Raw genomic sequence first — 21,012 nt, forward strand, 5'->3', positions numbered from 1 at the left:
GAAGCTCGTAAAGCCGAGGGGGAGCTGCAGAGTCATTGATAATTCTCACACACACACCAGCCGACACGTAACACACTGTAAAAACAATTATGAGCCGCTTTAACACGGTCGTATTAAAACACAGACACTTACTTGACACCGGGAATGTCCAGCATGTTTGTGAGTCCTGTCCAGTTGATGTCCAGCGACTGAAAGACAGAGATATAAACATTTAGATTTGAATGAAAAATGACACAAAAAAGATGAAATACACATTTTTAAGTTGTTGTTTCCTGCAGCAGCATTATTTATGAAAGGTAAGTGGTTTCTAGTGAAGACATGTGAGAAATAAACAGAAATTATCCAAAAATATACTGAATTCTTGTGTGTTTCAAGTGTTTGTTTGTTTATTAAGATCTCTATTAGTTTCTGCATAGCACACAGTTTACAAGGTGCACAAACATCATACAACACATCATGATGCAGCTCTACTGTAAATAAAACAATGACAGACTGAGTCCATCAGTGTGATTTGAGGATGTTCAGCTTTTTCGGTCACTTTAGTCAGAAAGAACCTCTAAAGTTTGCATACTTGATGACACTTTTACTACAAATTAAATGATGGGAATTCCTCCCTGGATGCAGCTTAGGCTTTATGATATTTATGAAAGATTTCTATTCGTGTGTGCGTGTGATTTTTTGGTATCTAAACAGCCGAATCTATTAATAAATCTGAAAATATCACCTCAGCCTTCATAAGCCTGAACCATCCGACCCCAAACATGATCTGAGGAGCAATAACTTCTATTATACTATAATATAAAATAAAGCTTTTAGTATAGAAACATTTAAACTCTACAACAATCTCTGTGAGACTAAACTGTTGTGCGAGGTTTTCCCAGACAACAACAACAACAAGCTCTCCTCATCAGCTGCTCCCTGACGTCTCCGTGAGTCAGCAGAAGGGGAGCCGAGGAGCCGAACTCTAATTCGATTTCCCTGATAATCAATACGACAGAGCAGATGATTGGGTTAGTCTTCATACAGACAAGAAGTATATGATGGGTTCACTGCATTCGGCTGTCTGGAAATGACGTTAACATTAAACAAATAAACAGCTGTTAGATAATGACAATAAAATCAGGATTTAAGTTCAAATGAGACACAAAATGTGAAACAGCAGAAGAAGAAATCCGCAGTTAATGAAAAACAATTGTCATGAGACAGAAAACAGAGCTCATGTTCATTAACTTTTAATGAAAAGGAAACAATTTATCAGAAACGGCTCATTTTCCAGTAACTGCTCGGGAAAGAAAAACCACCTGAGTCACCCGTTAGAGCTGGTAGGACTGTAAACTACTCCGGGATTAGACTACGTGGGATTGTTTTATAATCCATTCAGACACATTATGAGTTTGTTTTCCTCCGTTTGAAATCATTTTTTCAGAAAATCTAAAAAAAATCCCTCCTTTGTTTCTTCCTTTTTTCATGTTTAAAGTGTTTGTTTTTGTTGTTGTTGCTGTTGTGTCTTGAATTTTATGATTTTTTTTACTATATAAATACAGTAAAACAGCTCTAATGTGTGTATTTATGCTCATTCCAACAGTCTAAAAAGGCTAAAAAGGGAAACAAATCCAACAAGCTTTTCAGAAAGATTGCGGCCAGATTACAACAATCTTCTAACTCTAATCTGACTGAAATGAGACGGAGCCTTTAAAACAAACCCACTGAATCCACCTTTTCAACGCTTTCACCGTTTCCATTATTTAGGTTAAGCTATCAAACAATGAGCTTTCACAGCGTGTGACTGAAAGAACAGAACGAGCAGTATGAAAAGGACGTAATAATAATAATCCTTACAGGAGGTGTTGTTCTCTTTTTGACGTCAGTACGAGTCACCTATAATTATGTGCAAATCTGAGTTTGAGCACAAATGATGGAAGCAAACAGTGCAGGCGGCGACATGTTTCCTCCGCACGGCTCTCAGACATGTTCACCAGGATTCTTGTATCCAGAATAACCTGGTTTTCTAACCTGGTTATGAGGCTTATATACATTAGGTTAAAACTGGGTTAACTTGTGGAAGTCATATATTAAATGTCACTGAGTTTGTCAGACAGGAATCTTTAAAAAGTCACCGCAGTAATTAACAAGGTTTAACCCGTTGAATCACACTGCTGACACACCCTGATATTAAACGAGGGTTACTGTTGCTGTCAAACCAGGAAGTGCAAACAAGGTCAAGTCAGAAGAAACAACACGTATCTGAAGGGTTTCGTAATCGTTTTAGTCTTTGTTTTTTTAAGCAAAAATGCTGAAAATTTGCAGGTTGTAGCTTCTTGAATGTGAGAATGTGAAGCTTTTCTGTGTCATGACAGTTAACAGTTTGGAGTTTGGATTGATTGTATTTATTTATTGGGGAAGTGTGCAGTTTTAAACATATAACAGCACAATAAACAAACAGTACAAAGCAAAAAAAAAAAACACACAGTACACAAAATACACAGCTTCACACAACAGCTCATCACATACACCCACGATGTCAATTAGAAATTAATCATGTAAAACTTGTCAAATTAAAAGGAAGACTATCTGAGCTAGACTCAGTGGTCACACAGCTGATCAGTCTTTAGTAGATTAGCACTGATCGGACAAAGTGAGACATTTGACAGGTATTTTTCATTAGTTTTTGACATTTTATGAACAAAATGACTCACTGATTTATCAAGAAAATAATTAATAGTTAGTAGCCTTTAGTAGCAATTACATAACTTCTGTCAAAATGACTAATTGAAGTTGTTTAAGTATCAATTTGATTACTTTGTATGTGAATTTCCACCTTTGTAGTAGCTGCTGGTTTAAGCAGAGGTAACAGCAGTTGTATTAGCATTAGCATTAGCATCAGTGGCAGCAGAGTTAGCAGCAGTACAAACAGCAGCTGAACTACCAGAAGTAGTAACTCTGAATCCTGGAGTTAAGGTTTAACGCTCGCTAACATGTTTTGTCAGTAACTAAAGACAGAAAAATCTGGATGGAGCCGAGTTGGGACGAGCCAGAAGCAGCTATCAGGCCTGAGAGAGAGAGGTGGGCTGAGACAGGGAGGCTCTTTGTCCTGATAACAAGGACGATTTGATTTCCAGAGAGGAAACAAATCAATCAGAGGTATTGTATCTAGTTTAAACTATGAATCACTCTCAGCCCGCAGTGTCTCTGCAGCAGATGTGTTCACTCATCATCATCACACACACACACACACACACACACACACACACAGTGTACCGTCCAGTTCATTAGACACCAGACTCATGTTAGGCTCAAAATAACACACTGACCATAAAAGCAGTGTGAGCAGGGAGCCAGTTGTTAAGGTTAACATATAGTATGTGGACTTAATGTGTGAGGGTAATATATATTACAGCCAGAGAGAAACTGTGTGTGTGTGTGTGTGTGTGTGTGTGAGCATCTTTGAGATTAAGGGTGACCCGCAAAGCTTAAAAAAAAAAAAAAAAAGGTTAGAAAAGAGGCTTAAAATGTCAACCGCCGGAAGCTGTTATTAGAGCTAAAACGAATGAAAAACTGATGCATGAAACAGTTGAAATATCTCAGCATATATGCAGGAATGAACCATAAGATGATCAAAAATCAGCGGGCCGCGTGAAAGAAACACTCGCACCAACAGATCCGTTCTTTAAATGCATGTACGAGTGATTTAAGAACATTTGTGGCGTTCGTTAATGATCTCGTACTTGGAGTTTTGTCTCTCTGATTGGTTTTACTATTATAATCTTTAGTTAATTTGCAGTTTAAATATGATACTGAAAAAATTAATACTAAAGCAAACTTAATGCACTTCTGTTTACCATATTATCATCATCATGGCTGCCAATTTACTGCAGGTCTTTTTTTAGATTTTACGATTTTTATTGGCATATTCTGGCTTCTACATCTCAGTCGTTGTTCTCTCACTCCGACAGCTGCCTCCGTCTCTCTCCGCCGGTCTCCCTGTCGAGGATCATCTTGTGTTGCAGCTGACAGCGTAACATCACCTGCAGGCTATAATATTCTCTCCTCTAATATCTCTCCGTCACATCCCTCCACCCACCGCCTCCCATCACGGACGTCTTTATTTCTGTCACAGTGCAGAGCTGCTCTAATAACATATCAGCTGGATTCATATGTTTTTTTTTTTTAATTGTTTTTGGATCTCCTGCTGTCTGTTCTGAAAGCAGGGACTTGAAGCTACGCAGTGTTTTTTACTCTTTGGGAAACTTTTTTTTTTTTTTTTTTTGTGAATGAAACTCGCCCACAAAGTTCAGGCAGTTCAGAGAGTTTGTTGAATCCGACTTGGAACATTTCGTACTAGGAAACCTCACAGAGAGAGAAAAGAGAAAAAGAGTTTCAGTCACAATTAAAAAAAAAAAAAGTTCTTGCATTGCTCACAGATACTAAAAGAAGTTAAATCAAATCATCTGTAAAAAAAAGCCAGTTTTCCACCTACATTTACATTGTAAACATGTATTCTTTACCATGCAGAGAGTAAAGCCTCAGGCAGTATTTATACTTTTACAGCATCTACATTTCTCTCTATTCAGCGTCTCCGCTGTATATAATCAGCTGTCTGTCTCGGCCCTTTTTACAACCGGCAAAAACAACAAATCACTTGTGTTTTTTATTGTTGTTCTTTCACTGTCACTCATGTCTGTAATGATGTGTTTAGAAGCCAAATCTCTATTTAGTGAAGAAGTGCTGCTGCTTGTTTCAAAGAAAGTAAAATTCTGATTAAAAAAAAATCAAATATGCACTAAATGTCAAGAGCTGCGTTTTTTTTTTTTTTAAAGACAAAGCATGACCTTTTGTCTTTTGGCAATGCGGTAAGTCTGCTCTCTGTGATTTATCCCCACATACAATATTTCCTTCCCATTTTTTTTTTCCATCTGCAGTCAAGATATTGCGAGCGGTGGCCGACGTCTGCGTGTGTGTTCACCAAAACAAGTATGTTTGTGTGTGTGAGAGAGAGAAAGTGGAGGAGAACACGGTTGTCTTAGTTCATTTGTATGTGCAAATGATGAAGGAGACTCTGTTTTGACCACATATATATTAGCAGCGGTAGAGTTGGAAATCCTGTTTTTTCTTTGTTGCTGCTTTAGATTTGCTTACTTTAACTGTAAATTTCTTCTTGTCCCGTCAATGCAATCTCTTATTCAGTACTTTTTCTTTTCTTCTTCTGTCTTTCTGAATAAATTAGTTCCTGGAGTTTAATTTCCATATTCTAAGACAGCGCAGCATCCACGACAGCAGCTGCTATCAGGAGGATTTTAACAAAGTTAAACCGATTAATTTGTGAGCGCAGAAAAAAACTACAAGTGCGGCAATATGGTTTTGTCCATATCCATAAAACACTTTTTTCTTAAGTTGTTGCTCTGTCATCGTCTGCTGTTATTACAGACATGTCTCGCCTCTGGGACTCGCCTCTTCTGTCGAGCTGTGACATTTAGCCCACAAATGTCAAGGGGTTTATGGGAAACGGTGTTTCTTAAATGCTACTAAAAACATAAATATTAGATAGCAACTATATTAGTCGGTCAAAAAAAAACTGTTGTCCTTATCTAAACATATAAATCAAGCCACATGTCATACTGTTGAGAGAGGCTCTGATCCAAGGCTGCATTTTTTTGTTATTAGAGTCGTTACAGATGTCAAAAGGGATTTTTGAAAGAGCTTTTCCTACTTCTGGAACAGAACCTGGAAGTTACGGTTTTCAAATCATTCCCAAATCTTGAGCGTTTATTCCTACTGTCTGCCTCCCCTCCTCCCCTCCCCTCCCCTCCCAAAAAAAAAAAAGAGCTTTAACTTGTCCGTTTTGCACAAAACCAGAAGAACTATTGTTCATTTAATGAAATGAGGTCAGCAGGAAAACAAGGCAGTGTCGGAGTTCAGGTTTGTCTGAGAGCTGATGACTTCACAAAAATGATGTGAATGTCCACACATCAGTCAAATTTCCTTTTCGGTCAGATCTACAGGAAACACATTGGGCTTCAGAAAACTTGTTGAATGTGTTGTTTGCTGACTGTGTTGATAAGAGTACTCCTTAAAGCTGGATGGCTCACAAGAGATAAATAAAAAAAAAAAAGAACAGGCAGCAAAGGCAAAAGTATCCTGGTTTTTAGTCCATTATGCTCCAAAAAAAACCCCCCTGATCCTACATTTCCCATAATGAGATTCAGTAATGTCTTTTTGTTAGACCACGGGCTTTCCATTACAAACTTAAGTGATGTCACTTAAGTCATTTTCATAGACTTAGGACAACAACAGTATACACAAACTGAGTAAAACAAACATCTTTATGAGATTAGTGGAATTCCCCTTTATTCCACACATGAGACTTTCCAGTTATGTGACCACTGGCGTGTTTCTGTGTGTTTCTGTGTGTGTGTGTGTGTGTGTGTGTGTGTGTGTGTGTTTGAGCACAGTGAAACGGGGCGTGTGTGTGTCTTTCTGTGGTCTCGTTAGCTGCTCTAGATGCTAGCTCACGGTCAACCACAATACTGTTCTGCTAGCTCAAAACAGGAAGAGAATAATAGCGGTGAAAGGTTTTTCAGCAAAACAACTCATCTTAAAAAACACTGACAAATAAATACAAAACAAGAAGACTTTAAAATACTTTTAGTTTTGACATTAAAAGTACAGATAAACTATGTGAAGAAGAGCGACTGAGGTTCTCCAAAAGCTCTTTGATTATAGTTCTCATTGCATTAAAACTGATCCAGCGGTTGGCAGATTGTTACCTTTAGATATTTGTAGATAGTGTTTATGTTTTTTGGTCTTCTCCTTTCTATCACAGACTGTATATGAAGATTAACGTAGCGAGGTAGTTGCCACTTGCTTTCTATTCAATCTGAGGCTGTTGCTGAGTTTCTGTGACCGACGGAAAAACAACATCAACTAATTTCCGCTTGAAAAGATCTTTTAATACCGCTGTTTTGGAGCGTTTCAGTTCATCTTTCAAGTGTTCGCTGTGGCACTATGAAGTTTTTTTTAGAGAAGCATCAGGGTTACTAACATTATTTTTCATTATTGATTTACTTGCAGATTATTTTCCAGATTGATCGATGAATGGTTTTGTGTATAACATGTCAGATAATACTTTATTTCCTGCAGCGCAACGTAACGTCTTGTTTTAAATGTCTTGTTTTGTCAGAATAGAACTCAAGCATATTCAGTTCATTCATGCACAACAAAGAAAAACATCAAATCTTCACATTAAAAGGAGCTGAAACGAGCAAATTTTTTGTCATTTTCGCTTAAAAAATTACTATTATTTAATTATTTGATAATAGAAAATAGTTGCAGAATAATCTTCTGCTGATCGACTCATCGATTAATCAACTAAATGCTGCGAGTCCTTTGTGACACAGCGATGTCACAACATTTCTAGAAGCTGTGTAACAAAATAATCCTGACTCAAGGTCAGGCTACCAGCTTTTTTTAGATTTTTGGGGAAAAAAAAGAGACAAGAGTTTGCCAAGATGTCATCCAAAAATTAGATGATCTTTATCAGACGCTGATGAAATCCAAGCATTACTCTCTTCACTTATCCTTCTACTAAACAGAGCACATTTTTCATTAAGAGTGAAAGCTCTCTTCTTTGTCCAAACCTCATGTTATTGCTGGCAGCCAGAAAGGCAAAAACATACCAGATAAAACAAGACAATGACTGGAATGAGAGTCTAGTGACATCAACGAATGCCAGAAAGGATCAACAGACCGAGAGAAAAATGCCAAACATTTACAGCTTCTCAAATATGAGGATTTGATGCTTTTCTGCGTCGTACATGATCGTCAACTGAATATCTTTGGATTTTGGACTGTTGATCGGACAAAAAAATAGACATCTGGAGACGTCATCATGAGCTCATCGAATTTTTAACCGGCATTTTTCACTATTCGGACATCTTATAGACAAATAATTAATGATCCTTGGTTGCAGCACTAGTTTTTACAAATGTAACTTTCAGAAAATTCACCACATGAATGAATTGAATTGAAGTTCAACTAAGTTTCAATTAGAAACATGTAAAACCGGCCTGCACACAGCACCAGCTGGAATTTGATGACACATTCAAACGCCAGGAGGCTAAAATGAAAGGAAAGGAAAATATTTGAAGATGAAGGCAACACCAGTTCCAACTGGACTACGAGCACCATTTCATTTTTATCAAACATTCTGTATGAATAGATTGTTTGGGTGGTAATTTATTACCTAAAACATTACGCTGAACGCCACTAGTGAGTCAAACTTCACATGCAAATGTCAGCTGACACAAACCAGCAGGAGCAAAAACACCGATACTGGCTGACACCAATAGTTAACTTCCTGGTGAGTTGCCAGCCTGTAACTAGGCAACCAGCCACAAGATGACGGTTGACCACACGCAGAGACAGGATGGTGAAAATACCGTCATTAACCAGCCAACCGAACACGAGTGACTATAAGCTGTGGTTGATGACTTAGTGGCGGGTAACCACACGGCAGTAAAGACTACTTCCTACTGCTGTCAGGGTGGAGTGTAAAACTGCAACTACTAGTTGATTAACAGGAAATGTATCTGCAACTATTTTGATGATTAATTGATCATTAAAAGTATTTTTTTTAAAGCACAAATGACAAATATTTGATGGATTCAGGTAGTAAATTGAATATCTTTGAGTTTTTGGACTGTTGGTCGGACAAAGTAAGACATTTGATGACATCACCTTGGAGTCTAGGAAACTGTGACGTTTTTTCAGTTTTTAAATGTGTTTTTGGTCAAAAATGAGTCAGAGGATTCATCATACCCCCCTTAGAGGGCTGACATGATGATATACACCATGAGACCATGGAACTTTGTCAACCAGGTAGAGAATAGTGGTGCAACAGATCATAGTTGATCCATGATCCGTATGGATCGCCCCCCCCAACGGTTTGGCACGCATGTGAACCGCGGATTAATTGCAAAATTTAATGTCTCATTAAAGACAATGTAAACAAACTGCTGTAAGTATGTAAGTACAAGTCATGGGCAGACAGCGCGTCGCTAACAGGGGTTTTGAAGAGCAACGACCAAACCAGCATTTAACGGGTCCGCAGCAACGTTTACAGCTACGTTTAGCCGCTGTTTAATGTGCTGCGACTGAGCAGCTAATTAGCTACGTAGCTGCTAACTGACGTTAGCGGTGAATGTTTGTTTGGTAGCTCGTTCAACAAGCTAAGCTGCAGGACGAGACGTGTGTTCATGTTTGTAAGATATTAAGTTTTGATGATGTGGACACAGGCTGTTGTTTCATTCACTACCATCTTTAAAGAAAGGTATCAGGCCTTGTATTGCAATTTAATTTAACAATTGAGCTTTGAAGATTTTATATATTTTAAGATTTTATTTAAACATTGGACATCTTGAATGTTGTTTTCATTTAAGACCATGGGCATTTTTTTTTTGCTGATCCGTAAAATGATCCGATCCATGACTCAAATCCATGATACAATCCGAACCGTGAGTTTTGTGATCCATTGCTTAATCTTTAACATCTCTGGTTGTGTTAGGTCTTGCATAAATGAGCAGAACTGCTTTCTGTAAACATGTTTCACTACTTTTATTTCTCAGGAAGTTTTATTCACTGGAAATACCAGAAAACAACAACAATTCACCTCACAAAACTTCCTAAGAAGCAGTTTATCAGTGAAGTCCATCCAGATTCAGAAGATATAAATCAAAAAAATACCTGACAGACCAGCGAGTTAAAACCATTTTCTAAAAGCTTGGTGGTAAAGGATCACTAATCTAATCACTCATTTTATAGCTTTTATTTGATCATCTATCTATTGATTCATCTCAGCAGACCTGCCTGGGATCTCCACACTTTGCTCCACAGTTGATGATAGTTTTTTTAAAAACAAGCTGCCCAGAATCATGAGTTTTGAGTTTTCTCCCCAGTGTGTTGATGTTGTTATGAATGATTCCTCTGTCTTTCAATTACAGACTGGAACCAGATTGAAGGAGAAGGGACAATTTCACATCTTCTGATGTTGATACTTTTCCTGTGGGTGCCAGTATCAAAGCTGAAATCTGGAAGACATAAATGTGCTGAGGAACAGGAAGGAAGATAGCAGTCAAGGAGAAGGAATCCACTGATAAAAGAGGACGAGTTCAGTAGTGTTTAGGGTGTACTGTAGTACTGTATAAGCAGAGCCATCATCCTTCAAATCCACAGAGGTCAGTGATGGGTGGGAGTACACTACATTTCCACAAGCTATTAGACCAAACGCATGTGTGTTTTTGCAGAAAACTTGAAACAACTCGCCCTCTTTGCATATTACGCAGTATATTTTGGGACAAGATCGTATCTCAGTGTTTATAAATCTTCTGCAGAAGTGTAGAAGTCAGTCAGTAAGACACCCAGTCCCTGTTATCTCCAGAGCCGGGACAGTCACAACAAACACAGATCCACTGTTGATCAGGTTAATTATCTTTTCATAGATTTTTAGTTTAACAATCTAGGAATTTATTGGTGAAAATTGGTGATTTATTGGTGGAAGTCTGCAGAGTTTCTGTAGTTTCAACAACACCGTTGTGGATTTTAAGTGCATTTTGAAATGTTCTCCTGGTAAACAGGCTTACCAGGATTTTAGAGGACTTCCTCGTAAAGTCAAAGTCTGAGCATGAGGTCAGAGGTCAAAGGTCAAAAGGTACTCACCGGTTTCTTGAGGAAAAACACAGACAGGGCTCCGATTAGAGGCATGTCTCCCAGCAGAGGCTCCATCACCACTCTCATCACTCCATGAAGCTGGACAGAAGAGAAAAAAACACACATTATGAAGCATTTAGTGTCTATTATATGTGTTTGTTAACTTTCAGCAGTGTAGCTTCAACCTGACGGTTACCAGGTTACGCTGCTGACTGCAAATTTCAAACATTTATTCAACAAAATTCAACTTTTGTTCACATAATGTAAAGTGTTTGATGCAACAAGCAGAGATGGACACTGTGTCAGATTAGGTGAGAGAAATGTTACTCTACATGTGAAACCCAAAACAATCACAGCTTGTTGTCTTTCTTGATCTGCATGACAATGAAACTGTTGATCTAATTTGGCGAAAGACACCAACGTTCTCAAACCTTTAATGCTGTCTAACCACAAGAAGTATTATAAAAACTTTGCCTGAATAAAACAGTCTAAAAGCGGCAACATTTTAATTTAAATCAGGAACTATTTGATCAAATAAAATTTTGAATCCGACCAACATTTCTTGCCAGTTTTCAATACTCGGCAATTAAACACTCAGCCCTATAATTAGATGTCCTACACACAGAATGGGTTGTCTTCTTCTACGGCTGAAATTAAGGTTTGCTGGTGACACATGAAAACGTCTCCAGTGATATACGCAAATAAGGGCATTATAGATACTGTACAGTAAGTCACAAACACTTGCTTAATATCAACAAAGAGTCAATGAGCCTGATAAAGCTCTGAAATGTGTTTTATAAAAAGGTCCTTGATCACATATCTACAGGTTGAGCACCACAAACAATTTTGAAACTAAAAAGAAAAAGACAGATATACTTAAAACCTGTAGAAATATAAAATAAGAAACATGAAAATGTCTCCAAATGACTCATGTGCATGTTCGCTTATCTGCAGCCCAGAGAAGCTCGTTTCAGCCTTAAAACAATAAAACACAGCGTGTCAGACTGTCCTAACCTGCACTCACCCTTTACACCATTAACAGGCTGATATCATGTAGTCTGATCCCAGCCTCTACAGCCGCCAATTTTCTTTTTTTCTTTCTGGCATTTCTTTTAACAACGCCTAATATTTCATTTAAATGCTCTGTTTTGTAACTTCCTCATTTTATAATGCAATTAAAAAAAAAAAAAACACACAAGGCCAGACTTTTCTCTTCACTTGACATTTGGACGTCTTCACTGTGAAAATGTTACCGTCTGAAACCTTTTTTTTTTTTTTTTTTTCTTCTAAAGAGAGTTATGAGGAGAGAAAAACAGAAAACCAGTGACTTTAATTCAAGACTTGGAATCAATTATGTCTGCAAAAGCGCTGATGCTTACAGAAGAGGCAGAAAAAAAAAAAAAAAAAAAACTGGCAGAGAGGGAGGTTTTAAGTCTTTTATATGTTAAACTAAAACGCAGACGAGGAAAAGTTTTTTGTGAGTAAATGTTTCCCCTCAGAGCTCTTCATTATTAAGAACACTGGCTGGCTGCAGTGACTCAAACCTCAGTTATGTAGACTGCCCGTCTGCAGCACCAAATTTGGTCGTGGCTCTCTCTCTCCGAGCAATCAAATACCAACATTTTGCTCATCAAAATGGGTGTAGTGGAAAGATTGAAGATAGCCTTTTGTTTATGCCAGCAGCTGCCCTCCTGTAGCTCGTTACTGCCCGAGAGGATGCTTTATAAATCATGTGCCACACATAGCCTAATGTCAGTTTGACCGATAGATGGAAGGAAGAAGCTCTGTTTAAATTAAAAAAAATGAGACTAAGTTGAGAAGGAGCTGAGTTGATACACCTTTAATAAACCGTCAGAGAGTATGACTCATCACTCACGATAAGCTCTAAGTTCTTCGGTGTTTGAACTACTTATTTCTTCGACAGCCTATGAAAAGCTGACACACACAGCAGCAGCGGGGGCCGCAGCTATAAAAATTTAAGCCAAACACAAAGGCAAATATTAACTCTGCCTCGTACACGCAGCCGTTTTCCCCTCTCTCTCTCTCTCTCTCTGCAAATCTTTTCCGACTTTTCTCTCTCTTTCTCTCTCTCTCTCTCTCTCCGCTCACACTTTCTCTCCCCCCGTCTGATCTCTGAACAGCAAATATGGGCTGATCCTCTGCGAGCAGCCGAGTGGATAACGTCTCCTTTATCAGTCCTGTGTCAACATATTATGTAAAACTGTCTCTGGAGAGGTCACGGGTTAATACGGGTGGTCATGGCCGAAGTAATGAGGGCTCCCGACGATAAAGGCGCACATCTGTTTTGGGCGCACACATCTGTCTTGAGTGTTTTAATCTTCTTTATCCAAAAAAATTATAAAGATGCGCTTGTTTTTCTGACCCATTAGAGGTGCGGCAGGTGGGTGGGGACTGTCGATGTGTCATGTGGTTCATTGGTTTCACTTAAGTAATTAATCTGGACTCACTGAGCAGATTAAATACACTGATTTGCTGTTTTTAATGGTTTTATTTCATTTTATTTTAGCATTTCCTGCTGCTGAAACATTTATCTAATTAACTGATTTGATGGAAACTGTTTTGATAAATTAAATCTTTCAATTTAACGAGGAAAAAAATCCAAAAATTCTCTTGTTTCAGCTTCTAAATGGGAGGAATTGCTGTTTTTATCTGTTTTATATAATTATAAATTGAGTATCTTTGGGTTCTTGACTGTTAGTCGGATATTTAAAGACGTCATCTTGGCCTCTGGAAGCCTGTGATAGCCATTTTCTTTTACTATTTTCTGATATTTTACAAATAATAGTAAAAAAAAAAAGACCATACAAAGTCTCAAGAGCCCAAGCCGACATCCTCAAATGTCTTGTTTTGTCCAACCAACAGCCCCAAAACCAAAACATTGACACAGAAACACTAGAACCAGAGGATATTTTGCATTTTTGTCTGATAAATCACTTAAAAGAATCATCAGTCTTATCAGAATTGTTAACAGAAAGCACTAGATCACAGTAACAACAACCTTAGCGCTGTTATTACATCTACAATAGTAACACAGCAGGAAAAGAGGGATCTCAGGCATCATAAGACGTGACTTATGACTTCCTAGAGAGCTATTCTTCACTGTATGTGACCGAGAACCAACAGAACATACAATTCAACATCGTACATAACGTGCTGTAAACCCACACTATACTCTCATACCTGTATACTCTTGATTCCAGCTCGGCAATAGTATTTCTTGATGTCCACATCGATCTCTGTATTCCCAACGAAACTGAAACAAACAGCAAAAAGAAGATTAATATTAAAATGTGACAGAGAAGGGAAGTAGATATACATATGTGGGTTCATACAGAGGAAACGACAACAGTAATATTTGTATTTCTTAAAAAGATAAGGCTGGTGTTATTCTACAATCCCATGAACAGACCCAGACTTCCCTAACCTGTCTGTGGCGCTTTGCAGATAAAAAAAATCTTTAGAAACAGCTCATAAAGATATAGTTTCATTTTTTCAGTTTTTAGCAAAAAAATACTCAAACAGGGGGAAATAGTGCATTTGTTGGGACTATTTTCAGTAGCAGAATAATCCACATTTGGTGTTTTACCTATATTATTTTCACAATTTAGTAGGATTAATCTACTACCTGGCTTATCATGACACCGGAGCTAAAGCCAACAGTTTGTGAATGTGAGAAGTTTATTGTGTACCTGATCTGCAGGTCCATGATGACCTGCCTCTTGTCCACGTTCTCTGTGTAAACTTTCACCCCGTTCACTCTCAGCGGCTGCAGAAAAACAAAACAAGTCATCTCAGATGTGCTGCTGCATGATAACCAACACAGTACGTGATTTAAGATGCACAAAGAAGAAGACGACTCAGTCCTAACAGCTCCGATTAAAAAAAACTGTTTCATTTCTGCTGCTTTTGTTCTCCCACCAACAACGCTCTAAATTGAAGACAGAGTAGAAAATTCACAGCGTGCAAATCATAGAAGTTCAAAGGCAACAAAGTAGACAAAAATAGAAACGCTCCAATAAAAGATCCAACCACCACCTACACTGACGGAGGCTACGAGCAGCTACTGTAGAGCTGTGAACATTAAAGGATCACACCAGTACTCGTGCATGTCTTCGCCAATTTAGTGCAAAACATTTAATTGATAATTTTACTACAATGGTTCATATTTCTCAGTCCTGCTTATTTCACTTAGATAATCCATCATAGTGAATGACGTCTGCTTTTATTGTTTCTAAGGTTACATTACTGTAGTGCAGACTTTACACAAAATGTACACAATGTAAAGCTGTTTTCTTTCCTTTGCTTTCTGTTTTCGTTTAAAGTATTGACTAATAAACTTGTGCATAACATGACAGGCCGGTCTCTTACTGGGAATTCACATTAACCCTCCTGTTGTCCTCTCGGGTCAATTTTGACCCAGGAGGACATTATTGGTACCGAAACACCATCTTATCACCTCTTGTGTCAAAGAATTTCAAACGATGCACAGCTGTAATTCAGTAAAAGGTGCTTTTTACCCTCCTGTTGTCCTTTTGACCCGGGAGGACGACAGATGTCATTATGTGCTGTCATCAAAAAAACTGAAATGACTAAACTTACATTTACCAGTCTGCCATAATCCATCAACATATTTTCCTCTGATCTCAACTATAGTTAAAATAATTCATAATTGCTTAGTCAGGATGCTGTTTTGAAACCATTTAAATTTTTTTGATAACAGCACATAATGACACCTGGTCAAAATTGACCCGGGAGGACAAAAGGAGGGTAAAAAGCAGCATCTTTTACCGAACTACAGCTGTGCATCGTTTGAAATTCTTTGACACGAGAGGTGATAAGATGCTGCTTTGGTGCCAATAATGAAACAATACTTTGATCTATAACTCACCTTGAAGAATATGAACATGTTTTTCTTTTCTTTTTTCATTTAAAAAACACAAGATACACAATAAATTCACTAAAATAGTATAAATCTGACCAAAATTGACAGTTTTTGAAACATTTTGGTTGATACCAATAAACTATTGATGTTGGATACCCAGATCTACATAACCTAGACCTAACAGGACTCCTTAGCTGGAATCCACCACCTTCCCCTACTGGTTTACAAGAGTTGGGATCCACATATTCTGGGAATTCCTCCTCCCTAAGTTGCTCTGTTGTTTCCTTTTAAGTTCTCCCAGTCGTCTTCTTTTCTTGTGTTACTTTTGTTTCTGAGCCTTTGTGTTCAAACTGCTGCGCCTACGAGTACGTATTCATATTATCGTCGTAGTTACGGTGTTTTTGTTTTCTGGTCACCTTGTCGCCCATGTCGATCTTGGTGAAGCAGAAGGAGCTGAGGTGCGGGTTGGCGCCCTTCACCGCCGGCTCGATGGTCTCTCTGAACAGCTTGTCCACGAACTGGCAGATAAACGGCCACATTTGTTTCACCGTCTGAGGCAGGAGAGAGAGAGAGAGAGAGAGAGAGAGAGAGAGAGAGAGAGAGAGAGAGAGAGAGAAAGAGAGAGAGAGAAAATGGAGAAAGAAAGAATGAGAAAATTATATCATATCAAAATCCCACACAGGCTCAGACGTGTTTCAGATCACTTTTTACACTCGTTAAGATTGTTAGCAGATACACCTGCAGTCACTGGAGAGGCTCAGTTATACATGTTCTGTATTTGTTGTTTTATTAGATATATGTTTATTGTGTGCTCTTCTATGTTTGACTTGAACTGGACCCTGTACAGACGATGTTTCCTTCAGCTATATACTATTATCTATTGATCTTGAATACACTACATCCTAAAAAACCAGTTTCTATGTTCTTTTTTAATTTGTGGGAGAACAGACAGAATGATCTGCTGTGTCATTGGTTGACATTCATGTGGAAATATTTGGTTATAATATAAAACAGCACATATATTTGCTGTATGTGTTAAGATCAGACAAACTTAAGATATGTTTGAGATCATTTAGAATCTGTGTCGCCTTTTTTTTTTGTCCACAGACAGTTTATTTTTCAACTTTACAATCATTCTTGATCATATCTCGATTACAAGGACCTTTATCAGAAACGTTTGTTTTATCTTAATAATTGGTAATATCTCCTTGACATATTTCCTCAGCTACAGAGTTCAGGCTTTATTTGTTGTTGTTTTTTCTTTGTACTGTTTGTTGTTGTATGTTTTGATTGTAATGGACTGCAGATGCAAATTAGCTTCAAGCTAACTCTGGTGCAGTGCATCGTTTATGCTTAATACTGCACGCTGTCCTGTTCAATAAATCAATCACAGTCATTATAATATACATGTACAATTACAATTACAGCCTCGTATAAAAGCGGCCAAACTACTGATTTTAAATTGAACCGTAACATCTTCCTCGTTGAGACTTTTACTGTGATAAAATTCATTCTTTATCCATGAGCTTAAAATCCTGCAGCCTGTCCAGCAGCTTCCAGAAACTAAATTAGTCTCATTAATTGAGACAATGAGAAGGAGAAAGATCTCAGGAATGCACAAATTAAATCATAATCAACTTCCACATGAATGAACCACGTAGCCGACCGACTGTTGCTGTTTTCACTGTATATGCAAAAGATGACACAGTATAGTGTACACAAGGATTTAGTTTCCTCTAATTAACACATTTAGGTAAATATAGTATCAGCAAAAGATTAGTAAAAGACAACATGTGCAGCTGATTAATAATCATGATCAAGCAACTGCATTGGGGGTTGTTTTTATCTGTTAAATGTGCTGCAGACGCTATTCTGGCTCTGTAGCAGCTTTGAGTTCAAAGCATTTCTCTCCTCAGTCTATCGTCTGCTGCCGAGTGACCCATAAACACCTCCGAAGAATCTTTACAGGCTGAAAGAGGAGACGGGGTGAATACGAGTGAACAGGCAGGAAAATCCTCATCGCTGATCGTCACCTGACGTAGCCGAGGTTCGTTGATCCCGACTTTCAGGCTCATTCACATAATGCATTAACACTTTTTTGTAATGGTGATTACGTTACATTAATTTACATGTGAATCAGTTTTGCTTTCATCAGCTCTGATGTAACTGGATATAAACTGGCTCCCTGAGTATCAGGAAATCATTTCCAACAGATGGATTTTATAACTTCCTGATGGAGAAAGTGACTCAAAAATCTGCAACTAATTATTATCGTCATTGTTTTGTCTATAAAACTTTTAGAAAATAGTGAAAAATAACCAGTCATAATTTCATTCATTGTGACATCTTCAAAATCCAGAAATAGTCAATATTTGTCAGCGTTTTTTCTTAAAAATTATAAATATTGAATGATTATTTTATTATCAAAATAGTTTTCGTTGATGCTCTATAAATCTGAGAGGCAGCAGGAAGAGTTTTTAGTTTGATTTAAAGACCAACGTCGCTCTAAATATTGTCTTTTTACTGTCCAGATGCTAAAAGTCGGACGAGAGAAGAGAGGAGATGATACAAATGTTGATTAGATCATCTGAGTCTTAATTATTTTCATGCACTCACAGCAATAAGCTTTATGAGGAGCAGCGAGTGAATGTCAGACGTATTTTGCCCTGAGTTTTGTCTTTCAGGATGTCTAGCTTGTAGGAGGTTATGAGGGCAGTCTGAGAGGAAGACTGCAGGCTCATCTGTGTGTTTTTCAAGTAAAGAAACAAATATTTAATCTACTGCAGGCCTGGAATTAAGTCATTTTTTGGGCAAAGACACTTTGGCCTTTGATAAATACAAATTTATTGGGACATCGCAGCCAAAATGTAGGGCAACAAGGCCGAAACCAATAGTGCAATAACAATAAGTGATAATTACATTGTATGAAGACAAAACAGTATATAATCAATAATTAGGAGTCAGTGTATTGAAAACATTTTTTTTTTAAATGTGAGCAATGCATTATATTACTTGTTAGTGTTATATTTTAATGATAAAGTCTATAAATGGGTTAAGGGTGATCAAAATCAAGTTTCAACACCTGCGCAACTATTAGCATTTTGAGACTGAGATCATAGGAACAGTCGCAAAAACGACTTAAAACACTTTTTTTTTACATGAGAAACTTCTCAAGGAGAAACTCAGCTGACAGACTCTTAACTGTCTCATCTGATTCTGCACCAAAGTCTAATATATCTAATCTAATCTTAATTGATAATCAAAATAAACATTCTCACACTTTCAAAATGTTGTTATATTAGTTTTATAGTAAAGGTTGAGGTTCTGTTGTCATGACGACGTCTCCAAAAACAACAAAATAATTAGTAAAAAAAAAAACGTATTGTAAATGAGCTCTAATAATATGAATATATGATTAGAGTGGGTAAAAAGGTATTTTGAAAAACCTGGATTTAATTTGATTATTGATAATATCAAAATAAACATATAGTATTAAAATAAACACATGAAATCACAGAAGCAGCCCTGAGAATTTATCATCCATCACTAAACCTTAAAAGGCTTTAAATCCATCGTGGTCGCTCACCGCTCTCCATCCTCAGCTACTTTAAAATGCCAGTCAGGCTGCTGTTATCACTAGTATTGATCCCCTCACTGATGAATGATGGCGTTTCTATGCTTTGAGGATGCATACATCTTTATTACCGCCCCTTTAAATCACATCTGTAAACAACCATAATAGACAAATACGACAAGACTGAAAATACAAACATCACATCAGATCCAGATGAAGCTGTTTCTCTTGTCGTCTACATCCATTAACTCTTTTACTGGAAGTCCAGCTGAGCGTTTCCAGTAAGTGATGCTCTTCCAGGTCCTGGTCCCTCGCTCTGTCTCTCTACATCTTTTCCTCTCTCTCTCTCCTCTCTCTCTCTCTCTCTTCTCTCTCTCTCTCTCTCTCTCTCTCTCTCTCTCTCTCTCTCTCTCTCTCTCTCTCTCTCTCTCTCTCTCTCTCTCTCTCTCTCTCTCTCTCTCTCTCTCTCTCTCTCTCTCTCTCTCTCTCTCTCTCTCTCTCTCTCTCTCTCTCTCTCTCTCTCTCTCTCTCTCTCTCTCTCCTGGGAGGTGGTAACACTGGATCGGGGTCTAGCAGAGCTCCAGATTCAGTTCCTATTTATATAACCTACCTGTCTGCCTCTGCTAGCTAACAGTCTAACTGCACCTGATGTAGAGCGAACCAGGAGATAGAAGTTAAATAAGTGTGTTTATGTGAGTGTACCTTATTCAGCCACTCCACCCGCTCAACATCTGGATAATGGACCTGGAATAAGACACAGAAAGACAAGAGTTAAAAAAAAAACAGTCCAAAACCCAGAAATATTACATTTACTATAACGTTATAACAAGAAAATGCAGCAAATTCTCATATTTGACAATAATAAACAAGAGAATGTTTGGATTCTTACTTTAAAATAGCAGCAGATTCATTGTAATTAATTGATTAATTCTCTGTCAATCGACAGTGTTCACTATAGCTCCTCTGACATCAGTGTAGGGAGGTGGTAGCCCCCCCTCACATGTGTACTCTGCTGCTGGTTTTGGGTCGAGACGGGTCACAGATGGATCATCCATTTCTCAGACAAAGACTTAAATAGGCTACATCTTTATCACATCCAGTTGCATCTAATTCTGTAAACAACTTTCTAACTTTATTAATGACTTTGGAAATGAAATGCTGTTTTCTTGTCCCAGTTAAAGTAAAATTCCCATTAAAACTGACCAACTTCTGCAGAAAGACTTTCCAGACAGACTTTCCCTCTGTGGTATTTGTTTCTAAATATACAAATTGCCCCCAAAATTCACACAGCAGTGGGATGATTCGACTTGATTTACGCTGAACGCTGAAGTAGAACGGCTTATTGCTGTGAGATTAATAACGGGGTAAAGAGCAAGGAGATAAAATGTCAGATCCGTAGTTACAAGACAAAACATGTTAAGAAACATCTTTTTGTCCACAGATTCATTGGGAATCATCCTTTTTCACCCTCACATGTCTTGTTTGCCTGAACTATAGTCTTAACCTTTAAAATATTTAATTTACAATGATATAAAAGCAAAGAAAAGAAGCAAATCAGTACATCAGAGAAGCTAGAACCAGATAATGGTTGACATATCTACTTAAAAAATGACAGTTAATCAAATATTAGTTAATCAAAATAGCTGCCAATTAATTTTCTATCCATTGACGAATTGATTCATCTTCTTATTTCAGCTTTCTGTCATTCACAGACCTCAGTCTTTATCTATCCTTTAAAAAAATAAAAGCACCACTGTGTGTTTCCCTGTGTGTGTGCAGGTATCATTTCCTGTCAAAGGGTAAATATATCTCACTGAGCAACAAATCTCTTTGA

General features: G+C 37.7%; 1 protein-coding gene across 3 annotated transcripts in view; it reads right to left on the reverse strand.

Annotated features, from left to right (window-relative positions):
- The window catches only part of esyt2a (extended synaptotagmin-like protein 2a), a 63,199-nt gene that overhangs the window by 26,326 nt on the left and 15,861 nt on the right, over positions 1 to 21,012 (reverse strand). For all 3 annotated transcript variants that reach the window (XM_044367736.1, XM_044367735.1, XM_044367737.1), the window contains exons 3-8: positions 19,881 to 19,922; positions 16,021 to 16,155; positions 14,412 to 14,488; positions 13,903 to 13,975; positions 10,711 to 10,800; positions 133 to 188 (exon numbers count right to left, since the gene is read on the reverse strand). In XM_044367736.1, coding sequence (XP_044223671.1) covers positions 133 to 188; positions 10,711 to 10,800; positions 13,903 to 13,975; positions 14,412 to 14,488; positions 16,021 to 16,155; positions 19,881 to 19,922 — 473 coding nt within the window. The remainder of the gene's footprint in view (positions 1 to 132; positions 189 to 10,710; positions 10,801 to 13,902; positions 13,976 to 14,411; positions 14,489 to 16,020; positions 16,156 to 19,880; positions 19,923 to 21,012) is intronic.

Source organism: Thunnus albacares, chromosome 12 (assembly GCF_914725855.1).
Source record: "Thunnus albacares chromosome 12, fThuAlb1.1, whole genome shotgun sequence".
Classification (NCBI taxonomy): domain Eukaryota; kingdom Metazoa; phylum Chordata; class Actinopteri; order Scombriformes; family Scombridae; genus Thunnus; species Thunnus albacares.